We start from the raw sequence: 15,680 nt of genomic DNA, 5'->3' as shown, positions 1-15,680 counted from the left end.
CCTCACAACTCGCCTCCCTCTGTTTCTACATTATATTAGTAATCTAATATATTTAAATAGTTCCACATGATTGCCATTAGATGTTCTTACCAGTTGAGCCATTTTACCATCTGTAATCTGTCAATTTAATGGAGAATTTTAGATGGAAATTATGGAGATTAAGGACTTTTTGTTTTGGTGTTTGTACTGTTTGTCTATTTACTGGTAGTTGTAGGTCTTTATGGAGTTTGAATCCAGTTAAGTGATAAAATAGTAAGCTTTTTTGTAAGGCTACTTGTATTTATTTCTTAGGTCTTCTCTCTCTTTTAGAGGAAGCTTGAAGGTTATGTATTCCTATTTTAAAGGTAGGCTTATTTTAAGTCCTTGACATTCTTTCTTAAGCAAGAATGACATGTCACAAGTGAGGATGGCTGTTTCATTTTCCTGTGGAGTTGTTGCATTGTACTGTCCTTTATTTCTTATTCTTACAGGATTTAGTAATTTTCCCTATGCTATGTGTAGTTACTCATACAGCTTTGGTTATTCTCTGGCTTGTGGCTTCATTTCTGGATTTGGGCTTGTAAATCCTTATGCCATTATTACTGTGGTTCTTTAATTTTCTAATAGTAGTATAGTACTCATTGGCACATTTAAATTTTGCTGTTATTGTAAAAAAATGAGTATACTGTTGTGCCAAATGAGTATATTTAATTTGCCATATACCAAATTACTATATTTAATTTCATAGTTTGAAGCTCACATGCTTAAGATACTGAGAATGTCCGGCTGGAGAGATGGCTCAGAAGCTAAGAACACTGGCTTCTCTTTACAGGCGATCTGGGGTACAACCATCTATAACCTCTAATTCCAGGGTATCTAACCCTCTGCAGGTAGCAGACACTGTATGTGGTATACAGACAAGCATGCATTAATACATAAAATAAAGCATATGGACTCTGAGCCCATTCATGTCTGTTATCTCAGCACTTAGGAAGTGGAGGAAGCAAGATTAGTTCTTCGGTTACTTAGCAAGTTTGAAGACAGCCTGTGGGTTACATGTCTCAAAAACAAAAAACAAACAAAAAACAAAATGGAGATGAGGCTATGGCTCAGCTCAGTTGCTAAAGTATGCACAGAGCCCTTACTTCAACCTCCAGTACTGTTTTATGATAGTGTAATTCCAGTACTTTCCTGTCACCTAGCACTTATGGTTGTAGGGTGAGTTCAAGGCTGTGCTTCACATAATAATGATTTGAATGAGCCCTATCTCAAAAAGCATGAAACAGAAGGGGGAGTTGTGTGACAAAGAAGAAGCACATTAAATGTCAATTCCATAATGAACCTTCTGTAGACATTACATAGAATATGATAACTTGTTCACATTTTCTGTCTCCCTTTCTCTCTTTCTGTCCATCTTCCCTTCTGTCGTCCATCCTCTCTCCCTTCCCCCCTCTTCCTTTCTGTCTCTCAATCTTCACTGTAAAAATACTAAAGCTTTCCTTCAGTTTTGAAAGTTGCTTCTTAAGTAGGTGGTAGCGTTTCATGAGTCAATGTATTATGGACTGGCTTGGGGCTGCTCAAGATTATTAGGGTTACTAAATTACAGGCTTGTTCCCTAGTCTTTCAAATAGCATTTCTGGGATTTAAAATTCTGTAAAAGTATTAGCAGTCTTTTATTCCTTTTTATGTTTTGGACTATTTGACTAGGAAGTACTATCATATCCTAAAATTATAATTTTCTATGTGCCAAAGAAGGGGCTGAAATTCTTTATAATAACTCCCTCCCACCCCCCAGCAAATTTTTTCTTTCTTGTATTGAGTGTCTTGATGAACTATCCCAGGCTGGCATTGGACATAATGCTCATTACTACCTCAGCCTCTTGAATGCTGGGATGAGCTATCATGCTTCTTGATAGTTTGCTTAGAATAAGGAAAGATAAACAGTTCTTTTGTATGGAATTGGGTCAAATTATAAACTCAACTACTTTTTCCTATCATAGTTAAAAAAGGTCTCAAAAATCCATAACAAATTTAGTTATGATCTGCCAGTGGCCAGGGTGGGATGCAGAAGATTAGCTATGATTCATCTGTATTCTTTTTGGCACCAGCTTCTGTAAAGATTTCTTCCCCTTGTAAATAGATGTACAGAAAGAATTGATTGCCAGTTTGTTTGGAGGCTTTAAAAAAATTGGACTTGGTGAGGTGGTTTGTTTCTGTATAGTATTATGCAAGTGGAAATAAGATCCCAGTAACCCAGTATACAGCAAGTTTGTCTCAAAAACAACAAAAATGAAAGATTGGGTTTATGATTTATTTTTTGAGACGGTTCTCACTGTGTAGTGTTGGCTGGCCTGGAACTCATTCAGAGATCCTCCTCTACCTGCCTCTACCTCAGCAGGACTGGAAGGATGTGTGCTACCATACCCGACTTGGGTTTATTTACACAAACTGTTCTGTGATTAAAGTATAGGCTTTAAAAAAAATCTGTGTAGGTTAGGTGTGTGTGTGTCTACATTTGGAGATGTATATTTGAGTAAAGTTGCTTTTGAAGGTTAGGAGAGTTAGATTCACTGGACAGTTAGTTGTTGACTGTCTGACAAGTGTTGGGAGCCAAATTCTGGTCCACAGTAAGAACAGTAACTGGTCTTAACCCCTGAGCCATTCTTCCAGTCCCAAATATTGTCTTGTTTAATGTGGCCTTTTTTCAGTTTCACTTTTTTATACCATCATTACCACTTTGTAAGCTTAGTCTGATTTCACAGCAAGATCTACTATAACTTCAGGATATATGGGACTATTGCTCAGTTTACTGTAATGAACTGCTTTCGTGGTACTATTAAGATACTGCAGTTTTAGTTTCCATTGTTAGTTACAGCAGAACCATGAAGTAGGCATGGCATGTTGCTATTATTTTTTTTATTCAAGGCAGGGTTTCTCTCTTTAACAGTCCTAACTGTCTGGAACTCACTCTGTAGACCAGGCTTGCTTGGAACTCAAGATCTGCCTGCCTCTGCCTCCTGAATGCTGGAATTAAAGGTGTGCTCCACCATCTCCAGGCTACTTTTTATTATTTTTAAAGTTTATTTATTTTTGTGTGTCCATGAGTGCATATGAGTTGAGGTTAGAGGGCAACTGACTCTCTTCTTCCAACATGGTAGGTCCCAGAGATCAAACCCAGGCTTGCCAGAAAGTACTTTGACCTGGTGAGCCATTTTGCTGGCCCTAAAGTTTTTATTCATTATGTATGCTTGCACCTTAGGAGCCTGAATGAGGGCACTGGATTCACTGAACTGGAGTTCCAAGTGATTTTGAGTTGCCTAATGTGGATACTGGAAATCAAATTCAATTCCTCTAGATGAGCAGGAAGTACTCTTAACCACTAAGCCATCACTCCAGCCCAAAATTTCTGATCTTTTATAGCACACTCATAGTCAAGTTACACAGTATAATAAGGTAGTACAGCTTGCTGCTCCACATTCCTCTATTATATTGTGTGTATCTAATTAGACTTTTTTCCTCCTTTTTATCTTACAGTGAATGGTAGTGTCTAGTAAGGGTATGTCCCTTCAAGAGAGAGGTGCCAATGTCCAACCGGCCTAATAACAATCCAGGGGGGTCACTGCGACGTTCACAGAGGAACACTGCCGGGGCCCAACCACAAGACGACTCAATAGGAGGAAGGTATGTATTTCATGGTAATCTGAAAAGGAGTTGGGAATAAAAAATGAACAAAAACATCCTCATTATGAGGACTGAAACATTGTACATGGGTCATTTTCCTAATTTCTGAGCAAAGTAGAACAAAATTGGAATTTAAAGTTATTTCTCAGTCTTTCTCTGTATAAGTTAGGCTCCTCTAAAATCAGTTTCCAGTCACTGATAGGAAGCCCTAATTTAAAGTTGTTATCATAAGGCATATGTTTTGTTTGTCCTTTGTACTTTCCTGACACATGTTGCAACATGTCTTTCAGCCATTTTTGTGGTTCTTAAGACTTAATGATTTTTCTGAAAGCAAGTTTAATTTAGGTTTTCACACCAGTTTGAGGGTGTGGATTAGTCTTACCTGTGGACTTCATATGAACACTGTCTGAAAAATGAGGCTGTGAAATGTTTTGTTAGCATAGCAGCTCTCTGATTTTGTCTTCTGCTGTTGGTCTTTATCAAAATGGTTTTATATACAATAGTATGAAGAGTAAGATACAGTCTCTTGAAAGTAAAATTATGGATCTGATTTAGGCATGGAATGTCACTGTTGAAGTACTCAGAACTCTACTTGTCAAGCATAGTTCTGTAATCTAGTGATGGTCAGTGGTTAGCTTGAAGTGAGTCAGTGAATTCTAGTTATTTCTAGAATGATTACTTAAATTAACAGTTTGAGTTATTCATGTTTAAATTGGTAAATCATTAAAAAGAAATTGAAATGTCAGATGTAAATAATTATGATTTATGTTGACTGTAAGTAGTTATGGTTATAGACTTTAGACCAGGACAGCTTTGTGTGTGAGTTCTCTCTCTGCTGTAGAAGTTGCAAGTCTTTAGGTAAGGGTTGCAGGGGAATCCTTAGTCCTCTCGAGTGGGTCTGTTTCTTGGAGTTGCTGGTTATCTTATGTAATGTAATGTTCAAAGTTAGTGTCACACTTAGAGAGTTGTACTTTGTTACATTGAGGATATGAAACATCCTTACTTACCTTTATGGTGATGGCTAAAAAAAATAGCATTTTTATTAATTTGAATAGTATTACTTTTTGAGAATGTAATCCTAACATCTGTGTCATTCACATATTGACTTTGTGGTTTTTTTTTTTTGTTTGTTTGTTTATTTTTTATTTCCCCTGGACAGGGTTTCTCTGTATAGTTCTGGCTCTCCTGAAACTCACTCTGTAGACCAGGCTGGCCTTGAATCCAGAGCTCTGCCTAGTTATGCCTCCATAGTGTTGGGGTTAGAGGTGTGTGACACTGCACCCTGCTCATTTCACATAATGTTGAAAATGGAACATTTCAAAGACTTGAGCATTCAACACCACTGTAATTTAGGTAGTAACAAAATACAGGGGCATAGAAAGCTAGACCTTGTCTCACCCATATCTTCCCAAAAGCTAGAAACAAATTCTTGTGTTTAGAGTTGTATTCGTTTAAATAATTTTATAAGGATATAATAATTGCAATTCCACTAGATTGTAGAATGGCACATTTCTAATTTAAACATTAAGAAAATAGTTCATTACTATGTGGATGATCTGAGTATGGGCACACATGTTATATGTATAGATGAGAGGACAACTTTTGAATAAATACACTTGCACACATTGTAGGAATCAAACACAGGTTGCTAGATTTGTGTGTTACGACTTTTATCTGACACACCATCTCCCGGGTTCTACATATATTTTTAAGATATCCTTTTGTCTGTCTGTCTGTCTGTCTGTCTATCTATGCCTTTAAGTTAAATGCTTATTATGTGTCTGCTATGAGTATATGCAGGTGCCCTTGGAGTTGAGAAGAGGGTGTTGGATTTATACATGGTTGTAAATCTTGTGATGTATGGTAGAAATTTTCACTTCATCTTAATGCTGGGAAATCTTCTCAAGAGCAGCAAATGCTTTTAACTCTTCAGCCTAAGGCAGTCTATCCTGTGCTTCCTTTTGAAGGAAAAAATACAAATTCTAAATGTTTGAAGATGGTGGAAAACATGCAAAGAGTTTAGCTTTGCCTTCGTTTTAGTTTTGCTTTCCCTTCACTTCTGTAAAATGTAGCTTTCATAATTTTCTTTGAAACATTTAAGTTTAAAAAAAAAATTACTCTATGGATCTTTTACCTGCATGTGTGGCTGTGCACTACATGCATGCCTGATGCCTGTGGAGGCCAGGAGAGGGGATGGAGCCGCTATTGGGTACTGGTTTGTCTGGAGGCCTAGTCATTGTTTTTAATGACCAAGCCATCTTTCTAGCTGATGCTCTCACACTTTTCAGCCTTTAACATGTCTTTTAAAAAGATAGTTGACATATTTTGTTTTGTTCCAGAATTGTCTATACATAGTACTTGTCTAGCATGCAAAAAACCTTGGGTTGGATTCCCAGCACTGTGTGAACTGGATCACCATCTTCTATTACATAATAAGTTTATTCATCACTTCCTATTTCCAAAGAAAAATCTCTTCACAGAAGTAATACATAAGAAGTCCTATTTACGTATCTAAGCTTAAGATCATATTTATCATTTCTTATATCATTACATACATCTTGTTTGAAATATGTCTGTGTTCAGCTGTGCATTGTAATAATGATTTGTTTTCTATTTTTTTTCTTTTATTTTACAATACCATTCAGTTCTACATATCAGCCACGGGTTCCCCTGTTCTCCCTCCTCCCACCCCCTCCCCTTCATCCCAGCCCACCCCCTATTCCCACCTCCTCCAGGGCAAATCCTCCCCGAGGACTGCGATCAACCTGGTAGACTCAGTCCAGGCAGGTCCAGTCCCTTCCTCCCAGACTGAGCCAAGCGTCCTTGCATAAGCCCCAGGTTTCAAACAGCCAACTCATGCAATGAGCACAGGACCTGGTCCCACTGTCTAGATGCCTCCCAAACAGATCAAGCCAATTAACTGTTTCACCTATTCAGAGGGCCTGATCCAGCTGGGGACCCTCAGCCTTTGGTTCATAGTTCATGTGTTTCCATTCATTTGGCTATTTTTTCAATAATTGAGTAAAACCAAAATTTATTATAAGCCACAGTCGTCCTAGGGACCTCCATGCTATATATATAGCCTCCATGGTTGTATGGGTTGGGTCTGATTGTTCTTTATTTTATATCTAGAATCCACTTATGAGTGAGTACATATCATGACTGTCTTTCTGAGTTTGGGTTACCTCACTCAGGATGATTTTTTTTCTAGTTCCATCCATTTGCCTGCAAATTTCATGCTTTCATTGTTTTTCTCTGCTGAGTAGTACTCCATTGTGTATATGTACCACATTTTTTTCATCCATTCTTCGTTGACGGGCATCTAGGTTGTTTCCAGGTTCTGGCTATTACAAATAGTGTTGCTATGAACATAGCTGAGCATGTATCTCTATGGTATGAATGAGCATTCCTTGGGTATATGTCCAAGAGTGGGATGGCTGGGTCTTGAGGTAGTTCGATTCCTAATTTTCTGAGAAACCGCCATACTGATTTCCACAGTGGTTGTACAAGCTTCCTATTTCCAAAGAAAAATCTCTTCACAGAAGTAATACATAAGAAGTCCTATTTACTTATCTAAGCTTAAAATCATATTTATCATTTCTTATATTATTACATACATCTTTGAAATATGTCTGTGTTCAGCTGTGCATTGTAATAATGATTTATTTTCTATTTTTATGTGTATAACTATAAGCATAATCAAACAGCTTTAGGCAAAAAAGGACTTTTTTTTTTAATGAAAATATGCCTTGTTTGTCTGATTCTTTTTTTCTTTTTCTTTCTTTCCTTCTCATCTTGGTTCTTTTCCTGGTAGGAGAATCTTAGCTAGAAAGAGATTGTGTTCTCATTAAAGCCCAGACTAAGTTTTGCTACCATGTTCTCCTAACGTTTATGTAATCTTGAAAAAAACTTCTCCGGTGGTTTTGTAAGGGAGAGAATTGAGATTAATTAGGAAAGAGCAGTTGCAGTTGTAGTTTGAATTTTTATTTGTGTGTTGTATGTACATATGCTTATTGAGGACAGAAGAGGGATTGGGTCCCATAGAGCTTCATTTTTACAGGTGGTTGTGAACTGCCGAAAGTGGAACTCTCTTCAGGTCTTGGTCTTTTTTTTTCCCTTTCAAGACAAGGTTTCTCTGAACGTAAGAAATTCACCTGGCTCCTCCCCACTGCTGAGATTAAAAGGCGTGTGTTCCCCACCGCCCTCCACCACCTGGCTATCTCTTAGACTTTTTATTTAAATTTCAGTCTTGGTTTGCTGTTTTCTTTCCTACAGGATTAAACTGCTAGTGTTGTGTAGTCTCCTTCCAGTTAACCTGTCCTCCCAAATCAAGAATACCTCTCAAGCTCACTCTACCTCTCATTATTTGCTTTTTCACTTGCTCAACAAGGCTTCTCTATTTAGTTCAGGCCAGCCTCACTTTGAATCCCCTTGCCTTAGCCTCTGAATACTGGGATTACAAGCACGTGCCCCCATGCTCTGGTTAGTAATTTAACCTTTTCTTTTTACTTTTTAAAAAAGATTTATTTTTATTTTGTGTCTTGAGTGTTTTGTTTTTTTTCCTAGCATGTATGTATGTGTGACACAATTTATTCCTCTAAGAGGCCAGAAAAGGGTGTCAGAACTAGAGTTATAGATAGTTGTGATCTTCCATGTAGGTACTTGGGGAAATAAATCCTGGGTCCTTAGCATGAACCAAGTGTTCTTAACTGAGAACCATCACTTCAGTCCCTTTACCTTTTTAAAAGAATAATAATTCGCATTCATTCTGACAATAAAAGTGTCTTCTGATTGTTCCCTTTTATTCTCAACATCTTCCATTGCTGTGTGTAATGAACTAGACATCTTGCTCCTATTATTTTTCTTTTTCTCTTTCATCTGAGTTTTTGGATGATAGCTGATCTGTTCCTCTCTTTTCTGTTCTCTTTTTTTCTTCCTTAGGAAAAAAACTTCCTTCCACTGCTTCTCTGTTGGCTTGCTCTCAGGGATACTTCTAGCATTTTCCACTTCTAGCACAGGTATTTGTAGGCTATCCCTTCCCTCTTAGCCATGCAGTATCATTTTAATTGTACTGTGTGCTTTCACGTTTTCTCAATGGGCAGTGGTGGGATTAAATTAACTTTTATAGCAATTTTGCTTAAGATTGTATCAGTGCTAATTTCCTCTGTATTGTTTTTATTATAAAGTATGTATGGAGACTGTAAAATGGGGAGCTGCAGGAAAATAAGATCATTTGAGTTTTACCACTTAGATAACCATGGTATGTAGTTCTGTTCTGTATCTGTATTACTGCCTTTTCTCTCTCTCTTTTTTTTTAAAGATTTATTTATTTATTATGTATACAGTGTTCTGTATGCTTATACACCTGCAGGCCAGAAGAGGGCACCAGACCTCATTACGGGTAGTTGTGAGCCACCATGTGGTTGCTGGGATTTGAACTCAGGACCTCTGGAAGAACAGCCAGTGCTCTTAACCGCTGAGCCATCTCTCCAGCCCTATTACTGCCTTTTTTATATCTAATTTTCAGCATAAAAATTATAGTAGGAATAATAGACTCCAGTGACTAGTTGCTTTCAGTAGGTATAGTAAGAATTCTCTAAGTATTATTCCATACAAGAACTTGAAATGCCTACAATGATTTTTCTGACTTGAAATCCCATGATTGGAGAGTCTAGTGCCCTTTCCCACCTCCTAAAAGTTTTTTTTATTTATTCTTTGAAAGAGTGGATGTGCTTATTACATTTGAATGAGGTTCTGTTTGTATTAATTCCTGAAAATAGATTTATAAACTCTAAGGATATGATTTAACAGATTATTAAATTGCTGAATATTTTTTTCCAAAAAGTTTCTAATTCTATTATTATTTTATGTGCATCCATTTATCAAAAATGCTAATTAATAGAGCATAGCCTTATTCATTTAATTTGAGAAAGGATCTCATGTAGTTGAGTTGTCCTTGGTATTGATTAGCTGAGTATCTGAAGATGCAGTGCTGGCAATGGAACCTAGGCCTTGTGAATGCTGGAAAGCATTCTGTCAACTTAGCTATAACTCTATCCCTAAGCACTTATTTTTTTAAAAGTGCAGAAAAAAAGATGCTGTTGGCAAAAGTTAGCCTTTTTGATTGCTGTGAGTTGAACATCTTGCTCTATATTGGCCGGCTTTGTCATTGCTTATTAGATGGCCTTTGTCTTAATTTCAAAGATGCTTATTAGCTCACTGACCTTGACAGACTTTTTTCTTGTTCTATGTCTATGTGTTGTTTTAATGTATGGAAGTCAACAAAATTAAGTCCATTTTGTAGATGAAGAATCTTATTAAATAAGAAACACAGAGCCAAATTCAGAGTTAAAAGCCCAAGAGGTCAGACCAGTAGTTAAGAGCTAGGAAACCCTTTCTCACCCTTCACTGCTGCTGCTGTTCTACCTCTCCGCAAGTGAGCTACTTCCTGTGTGTTTGTCTTTATATAGACTTTGTGTTCTGCCTTCTCATTGGTTGTAAACCCAACCACATGACCTCCTCGTCACTGCCCATCTATACAGACCTCCAGGTCTTCTATGGTTGGTATCGAGACTCGGCCTGTATCCTTGAACATACAGAGATCTGCCTGTCATGTGATTGGGATTAAGGGCGTGTGCTCCACTGCCAGACTTCTGCTATGGCTTGCTATTAGCTCTGACCCCCAGGCAACTTTATTTATTAACATACGAATAAAATCACATTTCAGTACAAATAAAATATCACCATACCATTCCTATTTGTCCTTTCCTTAAACCAAGAATAGCCTTTTCTTCTGAGTTCTCTTGTGGTTTGCTTTTTTTATTCCTTAAGTCAAATCTACCTTACTCTTATTTAGAAATTGGTCCTGCACAGTTTACTTGATGTTTGATATAGTTACCAGAACTGTAGCTTTTTATTAACACCTTAAGGCTGGCAAGTTGGCTTAGCAAGAAAAGGTGCTTGCTGTCTCATAAGATGAGCTTATTCTTATTATTGGACTTCTGGTGGAAGGATGGAACTGATCTCATGTCCTGATCCCAAATGTCCTGGTCTCCACATTGTATCGTACATGCCTACATGCACGCACACAAAACATGAAAAAGTTTTAAGGATTTTTAAAAAATCAATATTATGTAGAAGCAAATGGATTCACCTTTTGGCTTACATTCGCTTTTGTCTTTGGAATACAGTTTAGTATATAGCTGTTTATACCCAAGTATCCAGTATCCTCTCTTGCTGTTTTTATTTACCCTTTGCCAACTTAAACATTTGCCTTCGTCTTTGTAATCTGGATTTGTTTACTAATGATCACACACTGGACTGAATTTAGCTTTTCTTCTTGATTGGTCAGATTGTTGCAGTGGACAGTCATTTTGCTTGTTCTGTAATGTTTGTGTCTCTAATTTCTTTAGAACTTTGTAGGATTTAAAACTTTTAATATTTTTTTATTTTGTGGTATTAGAATTGAACTAGGGTAAACACTGTACCACTGAGGGACATCCCTCGCTGTGGAGGGATAAGAGTTAGTCAAGATGGGCAGGCAGAGAAAAATAAGACTGTGCTTATATTAAAATTTTGACATGTTTCAACTTGTTTTATGTTAGTTTTATTTCAATTTACATTATTATAATTAATAAAGATGACTTTAATTGTTCTGCTCATGTTGTCTCAAAGTGATGGTTGATCTTCATTGTCGGTTTGCTAGATTAGAGTCATCTAGGAGATGTGGTGGGGATACCTTTTACTGAGGGAAGTTATCTCTCCCAAACACCCCCCAAGAAGGTAGCACCATCTTGTGTGCTGGCGTCCTCAGACAATAAAGGGAAATAGAAGAGAGCTAGTCCAGAGTTGACATTCTCTTTTCTCTACTTCTGTCTTGAAATGCCACATGATTCCTCTTCCATGACAGTCTTACTCAAGTATTTGGCAAGATAAGATTTGCATAGTAGATAAGTGAGATACACCTAGTAAGAAATCTAGACTCGAACTCTCTAAGTCTTAAAATTTTATACATATTAAGAAGAATTTATAAAGTGTGTTGACTTAATCTTTATAAAAATCTTTATAAAACCGATTTGAATAAGAGGGCGTTAGCACAGCTTTGTGTCTGGTCCCCCCACCCTCCTTTTTAAAACAGGGTATTGTATATCTTGTTAATTTTCACTAGCTGTATCAGAAGCATGAGCATGTTTTTGCATATCTATACAATTGCTTCATTTAACTGTCACTATACTTCCCATTATATGAAATAATTCCTTTTTAAAAAATACATATATTTCTGTGTGTCTTGTATGTGTGTGGACGTATATCTGAAGACAGCTTTGTGAAGTTGATTTTTGCTTCTACTATGTGGGTCCTGGGTCTCAAACTCAGATTGTCAAATTTGGTGGCAGGAGACTTTACTCACTGAGTTATCTTTCGGGCCTATTTTCCATTTTATTGTAGTCTATTCTCTCCTAGAGAAATCCTGCAGAAATCTCAGAGCACTGAACTTCTTCTCCTAACACATTTTTTAGAGTAATAAGTTAGGGATCCCCAGGATCTGCAGGCAGACTCATTATCTATCTAGCCTTTCCTGCTTGTTCATCTATTGTTATATCCCTGCTGCTCTCAACCACATTGTTCTAAGCTGTACCTGACTATTACCATGCATTCTTTTCCTGTGTTTTTGGTAGGCTTAACATTAAGCCTATAGTCTCAAGTAAACCAGGTCCTCTTTGCTTTAGTTTTTAGCAAATATTATATCACTATTTATGATATTATATGCCTATAATTCAAACATTTCAGAAAGCTGAGACAGGAAAATGATGAGTTACAGGCCTGCCTGGACTATATATAGTAGGAGTTTGGGGGGGGAAAAACACAAATTACACTCAATATAGTATGGTATTTTGATTCTCCTACTTAACCAGCATTATTGTCTTCTAAATTTTACATTCTTCGCTTTTTGTTTGCTTTTGTCAGATCCCTTGGTGCTGGAAATATCTGTTGTTTGCAATCTGGCACTTGTAGATGCTAGAAAGGAGCGAGTCTTTTGATCGCTGAGACATCTCTCCAGCCACATCTGAATTAATCCCCAAGCCCTATAGATTATACTTAATCCTTTATCTGCCAAAGTTCTGACTATATAGCAGTTACAGTAAACACTCTTATCATAAAAGACAACAGGTGTTTGAGACTTGCTTTTAAGATAACCTTGGAAGTACATAAATTTTTAATCTTGATTAAATTTTTTTTAATTTCAACTTTTGTTTTTGTCAAGCTCTCACTATATAGTCTAGGCTTGCTTTGTGTGCCTCGGCCTCAGGTGCCGAAGCATGCACCACTATGCTGGGCTTTATGGTTGTGGTTTTTTTTGTTATTCCTCCCTAGCTATATACTTCATATTGGTGTCAGTATAATGTGGAGGTACTATTAATAGGCACTTTTCTCAACATTACTACATAAAATCAAGTGGTGAAAGTTGATTAAAAAGGGGAAAAAGAATTATTAATATGTGAACAGAAAATTAGTTTCAAGGACCAATGTGTCAATACCATAGGCAGCTCGAAAGAATATGGCCCTGTCTTTACTAGGCGCTCAAAAAGGAAGACACTACTTAATTTGATGGTTATAGTCCTTTCTATGTTGTGTGGTGCTAGTGAGCAAACCCAAGCTTAAATTACTTGACCACTAAGTTATTCCCCAAGTCTTACAAAGCTGAAAATAATGACTTGTCCTTTAAATAAAGAAGAGCTATTGGCCTCTTTCTAAAATAGTGAAAATCACTACTGTTTTCATGAAATTGTACAGTGAATTAATATGATTAATTTAATGTGTGAGGGTGCCACGAGTGCGGGTGTTCAGATTTGATGACAGCTTTTCAGCGGTTTTCTCCGTTCCCCCATATGGGTTCTGGGACTAGAACTCAGGTTGTCGTTCTTAGTGCCTTTACCTACTGAGCTGGTTTGCTAACCCTGTACATCAGTTTTTAAAAACAAGAGTCACTCCCCAATGAGAATAGCAGTAGATAAATGATTCTGAAAGGGTCACACTGTATTGTTAGCTAGTCTAAGCCAGTTTTATGAATTTTGGTTCTTTTTTTGGGTGTGTGTGTGGAAGAGGGGGGTTGTTTCAAGACAGGGTTTCTCTCTATAGCCTTGGCTATCCTGGAACTTCCTCTATAGACCAGGCTAGCCTTGAACTCACTAAGACCCACCTTCCTATGCCTGCTGAGTGATGGGATTAAAGGTGTACACCACAACCACCAGGCTAGCCTTGAACTCACAGAGATCCACCTGCCTCTGCTGGGGTTAAAGGCGTGTGCCACCACTGCTCAGCTGAATTTTTTTTTTTTTGATCTGATGGAGTAGACTTTACTTTTTTGTGACATGATACTAAGAATTTATATGCTATTTTCTAGTTCATGGAAGGTCTTAGTAAGGTCATGTCATGATAAATGCATTCTAAATTTGGCACTGCAAACAAAATTTTAATGGGCTTTTAATAAAAACCAAAGAATAATTTTGTTGAAAGAATAGTTCTACTTTATAGTAGATTAATTTTTGATGGTAAAGAATTAGTGTTTTTATAGTTTTCTTGTGATTTATTGGGGATATGTAACCATTTTACTTTGTTATATTTAGTGTAATTAATTTGTAGTGTGTTAGTATATTATGGTGATATTTTATTTGTCCTGAAATGCGATTTTATTTGTATGTTAATAATTAAAATTGCCTGGGGTCAGAGCCATAGCAGAAGCTGGGCGGTGGTGGTGTTCAAGGATACAGCCAGCATGGAGACACACGCCTTTAATCTCAATACCAACCATAGAAGACCTGGAGGTCTGTACAGATAGGCAGTGACGAGGAGGTCATGTGGTTGGGTTCACAACCAATGAGAGGCAGAATAGAAAGTCTATAAAAAAGACAAACAGACAGGAAGTAGGTCTCTTGCTGAGGAGGACAGCAGCAACAGTGAAGGGTAAGATCTGACCTTGGGCTTTCATCTCTGCATTGGCTCTGTGCTTCTTATTGCTTTTTCAAGACAGAGTTTCTTTTTTTAATTAAAATAATTTCTTTTTGGTTTTTCGAGACAGGGTTTCTCTGTGTAGCTTTGCTCCTTTCCCTGGAACTTACTGGGTAGTCCAGGCTGGCCTCAAACTCACAGAGATCCACCTGGCTCTGCCTCCGAGTGCTGGGATTAAAGGCTTTTTTTTTTGTTTTTCCAGTCAGGGTTTCTCTGTATAGCTTTGCACCTTTCCTTGGACTCACTTGGTAGCCCAGGCTGGCCTCCAACTCACAGAGATCCACCTGGCTCTGTCTCCCGAGTGCTGGGATTAAAGGCTTTTTTTTAGATTTTTTTTTCGAGTCAGGGTTTCTCTGTGTAGCATTGCACCTTTCCTTGGACTCACTTGGTAGCCCAGGCTGGCCTCGAACTCACAGCCATCCGCCTGGCTCTGCCTCTCGAGTGCTGGGATTAAAGGCGTGCTCCACTACCGCCTGGCTTTTGAAATAATTTTTTAAATATACCAACCACAGATCTCCTCTCATCCCTCTTCCAACCCCACCCCCCTCTGGGTTTCTTAGAATAGTCCTGACTGTTATAGAACTACCTCCATAGAACAGGCTGGCCTTGAACTCCCAGAGACATGCCTGCCTCTACCTCCCTGATACTGGTCATAAAGGTGTGTACCACCACACCCAGCTTATTATTTCTCAAAAAGATGTTTAACTTTGAATGAATAATTCATGATTTTTAAATTATAAAACTTTTTAGGATACTCAGCAGTGGATCACTTGTCTAACATGTGCAAGGCCCCAAGTTCAGTCTCCAGTACAATTATAACAAAGTATAGGAAAAATATCTGGATGATATAGTGTAACAATATTCTATTTCTGTTAAATCCTTTTTCCTTAAAAAGAAATTTATTATCTTTGTAAGTAACTAGAACAATTTGCAAAATTAGGACCAAACCCAGGACCATACTACATAGTCATCCTAAGTTTTAAACCAAGTTCTACCCCTGTCAGGTTACTTTT

At 37.5% G+C, this 15,680-nt stretch overlaps 1 protein-coding gene across 1 annotated transcript in view; it reads left to right on the top strand.

Annotated features, from left to right (window-relative positions):
* LOC114682928 (E3 ubiquitin-protein ligase TRIP12-like) overlaps positions 1–15,680 on the top strand; it is a 117,890-nt gene that overhangs the window by 21,659 nt on the left and 80,551 nt on the right. Inside the window, 1 exon segment of the mRNA XM_028857049.2 lies at positions 3,514–3,660. Coding sequence (XP_028712882.1) covers positions 3,563–3,660 — 98 coding nt within the window. The 5' untranslated portion in view covers positions 3,514–3,562.

This window comes from Peromyscus leucopus, chromosome 13 (genome assembly GCF_004664715.2).
Source record: "Peromyscus leucopus breed LL Stock chromosome 13, UCI_PerLeu_2.1, whole genome shotgun sequence".
NCBI lineage: Eukaryota > Metazoa > Chordata > Mammalia > Rodentia > Cricetidae > Peromyscus > Peromyscus leucopus.
Note: the sequence above shows the minus strand (reverse complement) of the source record. Positions and strands in the feature narration are given on the sequence as shown.